The sequence below is a fragment of the Benincasa hispida genome, chromosome 7 (assembly GCF_009727055.1).
Source record: "Benincasa hispida cultivar B227 chromosome 7, ASM972705v1, whole genome shotgun sequence".
Taxonomy (NCBI): domain Eukaryota; kingdom Viridiplantae; phylum Streptophyta; class Magnoliopsida; order Cucurbitales; family Cucurbitaceae; genus Benincasa; species Benincasa hispida.
The window spans coordinates 49216329-49223338 of NC_052355.1; the positions used below are offsets into that span (position 1 = coordinate 49216329).

The 7010-nt window shown below is 35.6% G+C and overlaps 1 protein-coding gene across 3 annotated transcripts; it reads right to left on the reverse strand.

The window, feature by feature from the left end:
• Window positions 1-865: 865 nt before the first annotated feature.
• LOC120081551 (protein PECTIC ARABINOGALACTAN SYNTHESIS-RELATED) lies at window positions 866-6067 on the reverse strand. 3 transcript variants are annotated; one of them, XM_039036533.1, is made up of 11 exons: window positions 5628-6066; window positions 5179-5229; window positions 5014-5104; window positions 4829-4905; window positions 4644-4732; window positions 3610-3729; window positions 3062-3178; window positions 2823-2966; window positions 2622-2745; window positions 2316-2507; window positions 866-1747 (listed from the first exon to the last, which is right to left on the reverse strand). In XM_039036533.1, exons 1-11 carry the CDS (start codon window positions 5919-5921, stop codon window positions 1388-1390), a joined length of 1659 nt encoding a protein of 552 aa, XP_038892461.1. In that variant the 5' UTR covers window positions 5922-6066; the 3' UTR covers window positions 866-1387. The 3 variants fall into 3 exon arrangements, with proteins under 3 accessions (XP_038892461.1, XP_038892463.1, XP_038892462.1); XM_039036535.1 differs by lacking the exon at window positions 866-1747 and having other exon boundaries at window positions 2366-2507; window positions 2610-2745; window positions 5628-6067; XM_039036534.1 differs by lacking the exon at window positions 866-1747 and having other exon boundaries at window positions 2368-2507; window positions 2593-2745; window positions 5628-6067.
• Window positions 6068-7010: the final 943 nt, after the last annotated feature.

Below are 7010 nucleotides of genomic sequence, written 5' to 3' on the forward strand. Positions count from 1 at the left end.
GAAGAAGCAAATGTACTTTTTCGAACTGTTGAAGGTCGGGCCTTTTATAGGCCTTCAGAGATGCCAGAACGAGCAGACGAACACGAACGGAACGGAACGGACCGTTTCCTCATTTTTTCCGGTTAAAAAAATATTTTTATTAAAAAATAATCATCACACACGCGTCTCGCCACGCCCGACTGGATGGACAGCAGCACCTGTGGGACGTCCACCGAACCCACATTGGTCTATCTCCTCACTCTCTCACAAGATTGGAGTACATAAAGGAGACTTCCAACACCAAAACACCAAATTTTCCAATGTGAGATTCTCCAATCAAAAAAGTTTGTTCCCTCTTTGTTTTAAAAGTTAAATTAGATGTGAAACTCATACTTGTTTGGTTAAAGCAGAAACCAACGCAGAGAAATTTCAGGAACAAAGAAAATAAAAGATTTCGTTACAAGAAAGAATCGATAGAACCGACAGACAATTAGAGATTATCAATTTACAGCTAACTTTACTTCTGCACGAGTTTTGAGGATCGAAATGGTGTTGCTTTGCACCATGGGAGAGAGTCGGAGATGGAAAAGGATGCCGGTAGAGCTAGTGCGCCTTTGGCTGAAATATCTTGAAAATTTTGAAAACTCATGAAAACTAGTAACTTAAATTAAGAGGATAAAATGGTTAACCATGACTGTGTCCATTCTCAGAACAAAATTCAAACACATGCTCCAGTTTGATACCTATCTTTTTAGTTGGTTCAACAGTTGCCAAGTGGAGAATCAAATCATCCAATTTTAGAATAGTAATTAATGTCTTATACATTCAATTATACTCAAATTACTGTAAAGGGGCAAAAAAAAAACCGTTAGCGAGGCCTTTGATATCACAACCGAGAAGGCCATACAGACCATAGGTCAAATTCTATAATCGAAAAACATCTTCGTGATAGACAAATTCGAAATTGCTATTCTATAAGATATGAGCAATGACGTTAATCGACATATTTACTAAAAACAAAGTCAAATCAAACTACAAAAAGAAGGGGAAAAATGGTACATGGGCTCGGGGCAGTTCATATAATTCATCCCAGGAGTTGCTTATACGTACCATACCTTCGACATTTTGCGTACAACTAGTCCTGGAACACCTGCAAAGTCATCTACTCCTTAGGTGACAAAACTGCTCAAACAAGTTCTCTCGTTAAAACAGATCAACAAAAGATTGGTATCAACTTTCTCTGGCAGTTTACGAGGCAGCAACCAATCCTCCAACCTCTATTTCACAATAGCCACATCATGTTCAATCTTCTGAGGAAGGAACTTTCCACTTGCAAAAGAAATAAATGGTATTGATGGAAGGAGATTCTCCAAAACAATCAGTTCAAATCCCATATTGTATGTTCTAATTAAGCTCTGCACATGCATGGGGTGAGGGGATTCTCCCAAAGGTCATAGTTGGGAAAGGTCTCTTCGGGTAATCCAGTTCGGGTTTGGTGGGTGACAACGACATCCTCTACAAAAGGAGCCCACCCCATGTATGGATCTCCAAAAGATTTTGACATTAACCCTTTATCTGGTTTTATGGATTTTAGACGGTGACCCAAATATCTGCGTGCCCCGATTATCAATTTTGCAAAGTTACCTCCATGAGTCATCACAAACACATCCGACTTCAAGCATACTAAGAAATCCAATGCTGCTAAACTCGTAACATGTTTCCTGAAGCTATCCAACTCCTCCTTGGTAGCTAACTCTTCCTTCGTCACCTGTAAGTGCTCAAGATCAAAATATCAAAAATAGGGCTAGAAAAGGGAATTGTATAGCTTGGTTTTAAAGCTAAAGAACATGAAAGAAGTTAGGGTACCCAACAAGTTGAAAATGTTGGTATCGGTGTGAATGAAAAGATCTCAATATTGCGGAAATCTTTAAGGTCAAAACTTTTAATTTTAAAAATATCAATGAAATGATGAAAGTTTTTACTCCATCGGATTTCTCAAGTTCATCATTGTCACAAGTTCTCGATTTTTATATCATTGATTTTGAAATTGACAAAATCACTTTTGTCACAAAATTAATTTAATATTTAATATTACACTTCTAATTGCAATTGTCATATCATCAAAATTGATTTTGAATAATTAAAAGCATGTTTCAAAGTGGTTTTAAAATGAGAAAAGTGATTTTATCCGAACTTGGTATAGATCCTCCAGCCAGGTCATTCATCTCTACTAACATTACATATTTTAAGCAGTGCTGAAACATGAACAGTTTTGCAAGTCCTCGAACATTCCTCAACTGGAATGTGATGTTGCAAAGAAGCCAAAGATAATTTACCAGATTCGGGAACATGTTCCTCAGTGGTGCCATCCTATTCTGTCCGCCATACACCTGACCGGATGCAACATAAATTTGAGTTTCCTTTGGATAGCCCATTGCTCTAAGAATTACGGCTACTTCTCCAGGCTCAAGAGGGCACCGTCCTTCCTTTCTTTTCTGCAGGGCCAGTTGCCACAAGTGGGAACCATTCTATAAACCAAAATTTCCAAATAAAAGACGGGTATTAAAAGAGTGACTTTTGTATATTTATATTTAGTCACAATTTGATACATACAGGGCAAAACAGATTACTTTCTAGGTCACCTTATATCTACGTGGCCATTCTTTTTTCCTGTATTCTGCCATTTTAACTTTTTCTTCTCTTGTCCCCACAAAATCACAAAATGACAGTCCAACCATTCCTTTCTCAAACCTCAGATGAAGAGCCCTGTCGACAGATTGCATTAGACCCAAGAGTCCAATAAATAATTATAGTGCCAACATTCAAGATATAACCATGCTTACATATATGGATTTGAACTGTTCGTGCGACTTCTCATCCTTGAAGCCAACGCATCAGCCATGTGCTCTATGTCAGGAAGAAATTTAAGAGCGTGATAGTTTACTCTGCACCTTAGCCTGTTGATTTCTGAAGGAACATTGTCGTACCTGATACCAGAATGCCAAGAATGTTAATTTGATCGAAATTGCATGCATGAAAAGTGAGTATTCAGATATACAATTAAATTCATTAGAAAAATTACCCAAGCCGATCAACAAAAGGTTTTAGTGCCATTATCTTCTTCTCTTTGATTCGAGGTAGTACATTGTCAATGTAAAATTGTGCTGGTGCATACTTTGGGATGTTCTTGACTGTACGTCTGCAATAAACTTTATCCAAGAATCAATGACAATTACAATTTACAAGTTACTTCAAAGAAGGAACTAAAATAAATATATGAGTAACTTCTTCCACCACAGCTGTACACCATCCAGGTTCTTGAGAAGATAAAAAATTGAGCCCTCTAAGATACGAAATTTGAGAGTGCCAGAGTGGGAATGGAAGGGAATAGTATAGAGAAACTAAGGCCCCAGGAAGCATCTCCATGTTATATTGGAATTTCACTGTCAGTTTATTCTTAAATATACAAAAGCTAAGACAAAACAAACAATTGATTGATTTTTAAACAATATTTTCTTGGAAGGAAAGAAATTAAAAGTTTTCTATACTATACTCCCCCTCATATTCTGTGTGTAGCTAACAACAAGAAGAAGAAAAATCAAACCACATAAAAACCAAATATCAACGAACCTTATACTGGTAAATAGCTCTGATTTGTCTGTAAACCAATCAGGAATATCCCGAACAACTCGCACATCATTCTTTAGATAATTAATGAAATGATCAACATCAAAAATGTCCTCAAATTTCCTGCATTGTTTTCATAATATAGTATTGTGAAGAAACCCCAAAAACAAATTCTTCAAACACATGGACGTAATAAGGTTTTAATTAGTTTATCTATTTGGAGTTGAGGGGCTGGGCAATGGAAAACAAAGATGAAGAACTAGTTGAGACTATTTTAAACAATTAACCACAACACCAGAGGCTTTTTCCAAGGGAAAATATAAAATTATAGATTTATTATACTATATTAAAGTAGGGTGGCTCGGCCATGGTAGGCAATTCAAAATGACCATATGAATACCTCCATGCAAATAATTTGAAGTGCCAACATGGGTTGGCCAGGTGAACAAAAGGTGTAAAGATATTTCAACCATTGATATAGAAAATACAGCTCTTTAAGAAAGCCCATATTACAATAAAAATGTAACATAATGGCAGTAAGAGTAATGTTCTACGAAGTTTTCTAGACTTCAATAATATTTTACCATCCTAAACTTTTCTGATTACAAACATTACAGCCTTACAGGACTAGTTGAGAAGTATTGGCGCAAACATCCACACTACTAAAATAGTCAATTTCAGTCGGGCAAATAAAGCTTGAGAAAGGGAGACAACAATGAAAAGCTTAAAAATTCTCAAGCAGCAGACCAAAGATACATCGCTTAGGGTAATTGTAATGAGTTGATATGTTGTCAGAATATATACCACGTTGAGCAAAGAGTTTCATTTGGTTCATTGTTTCCAAACAATTATAACGATGATCATTGGTTCTACATTTATCAATTATCATTAAGCATTAAGAGCCAAACAACATAGAATAAAACAACAATTTTACAAATGTTAGAAAAATTTAGCAAAAGAGAATTCAAGCATCTCTGTTTTGCATGCAGACACTGCGGATGTATATGGTAGATAAAACTACTGCCTACACATCTTACGTTTGGTCCTTCCAGATCTGATCTTGCTTTAAAACTGGCAAAACAAGTGTTGCATTTAGTATTTTAGCCACAGCAACCGCATTGCAAATCTGCAAGCAGGAAAAGGAAGAAGTTGAATTGAAAAGAAAGCAAGGAAAAAAGTGTCTTAATCAATCACATTGAAGTTTGGCAGGAAGATATCACACAGCAATTCTCTGCTGATTGAGACCGCCTTCAGCATGGATGAATATATAGCCATTTGTTTCATTTTCAGGAGGAAGTTCTGTCGAAAGCAAAAGAACGTTATAAATTTGAAGTGTACAAGAAGAAAGGGAGAGCTAAAGTAGAAAGAATAAAGTCTCCATATATTCCGATACTTGAGCAAGGTTACCTGAGATTTCAGAATCACGAAGCTCGGCACAAGGCTTCCAAGATGTTGTTGCTGAGTAAGGATTCTCCCAGAGTGAAGGACGTTCCTTAACCTAAAGCAGCGAATCCATTTCTTTAGAAAAAAATATGAAGAATGAGGAAAAGAATATATCTCCCTAGAACTTACCGGTGGACAATGAAGAGTAATGCCCTCTTTTTCACACAAGTAGGGAGAATTCTACAATGAAGAAATCAATCATGTCCATCAGAAACTACTTGAACAGTCAGAGGATAGGAAAAAAAAAACTAAAATATTTACACATTCCTATTGAACTTCTTAAATTTAACACCAGAACATCTGCAACAATTTACACATTCCAAACGAGCTTCTTAAATCTAGCACGAGGAGATTTGTTGGACCATAGCTCATTCTTTGCATTGAGATGAGTAGAAATGCAGTGGATTCTCCCAACAAAATCAATAGGAAAAAAGAAAAAAGGAATCCATTCCTTCCTCATTATCAATCACAGAATTGTTACTACGAATCAGATAGCAATACATAAATCCTCACGATGGCATAAAATTAGACGAAAATCCAGCAAGAAATGTAAATTAGAGAGCTAATGGAGAACTAACCAAACGTCTAACAATCGAGAAAACGGCGATCAAGCCAGCAGCAAGTACTAAAAAGACAAAGAAGAAAGAGATCTTGGAGTTATAAGGAGAAACCCTAGAATCATCGCCAAAGTAAGGGCAGAAGGATTGAAAACTAAGCCTGGAGTAGGGGCGATCACGGATCGAATGACGATCACGATCGTCATGGTCTTCAGACTGGCGGTCTGGGACTAAAGGGGACGAGTCTTCGTCCCGTTTCATTGGCGAAGAAGTGGCTCTGTTCCCAAGCGAGCTCGAGTGCCTGAGCTCAACCATGGCTCGCTTCGGACAGTAAGCCAGAATTTTTCAGTCAGTTCCTTTTATCTTGTGGAACTTCACTTCGGTTTCGTTTCTTCTCTGTGTTTTCTGCAAGAAGATTTCCAATGTCAATGTGAGATCGTGGATATCAGTCGGATCGAGACCACCGTACTCTTAAAAGGATAGATGTGAAATTACCCTTTTGGTTTCGGGGTAGCGTCGTCATTTTGAAATATTTGGAGTACGGCTCCGGCTAGCTTTCAAATCACAGGGCCCTCATGATCTCTTGGGATCTATAATTAGTTAAGTAGTTTGATAGATTCTCGTTTCTCATCTTTCACTTGTTTTTGGTTACCAATATGTTTTATAACTATTTCTATTAACATTTTATTAATTCTTATTTCTTAAAAAATAAAAATAAGAACAGAAATTTATTTGATAATTACTTCTTGATTCTCTTTTTTTTCCTTACAATTTTTTCATATTTTATAGTTTAATTATATAAAATTATATATATATAGCATGTATTAAAATATAAAAAAATAATTATCAAATACACATAAGTCTGAATGTAAAATCAATAACAATAATACAATTATTTCTATTATTCATATGTTGCTAAAATTTGATTTACAATATCATTCTCACTCGAATTATTTGTTTCTAATTTTAAATCAAGTAGACTCAAATCTAACTCAATTGTATTATTGATAAATGTCGTAGTTGTAAAAATATTAAAATGAACCTAAATGAATATCTTAGTAAACAAAATTTTATCGTAAAATTATAACTAATTTCATATGTAAGAAAACTTAAAAAAGTATATGTAAAATTTCAAAAATATATAAAAATGCATATTGCAAAATTTAAAATTTTTATATACATATTGAAAAGTGAAATTATTTTAAATGACAAAATTGCTGAAATTATTTATAAATAATAGCAAAATATCATAGTTCATCTGTGATACACCGAGCGATAGACTACTATTGTGTCTAGACACAAATACTAGTCTTAAGGATGACAAAATTCCCTGCAGGGTCAGGTCCCCGACCCAATCGGGACGGGAATCCCTGGTTTGACCGGGTATGGGGGTCAAACCGAGGA

Excerpts from the sequence above, each read along its gene's own strand:
- LOC120081551 (XM_039036533.1), bottom strand. The coding sequence starts at position 5,921 with ATGGTTGAGCTCAGGCACTCGAGCTCGCTTGGGAACAGAGCCACTTCT. Across the intron at positions 4,733-4,828 it reads TCAATCAGCAGAGAATTGCT|ATTTGCAATGCGGTTGCTGT; the intron begins GTGTGATATCTT and ends TCCTGCTTGCAG. Across the intron at positions 2,967-3,061 it reads CCTTTTGTTGATCGGCTTGG|GTACGACAATGTTCCTTCAG; the intron begins GTAATTTTTCTA and ends TTCTGGTATCAG.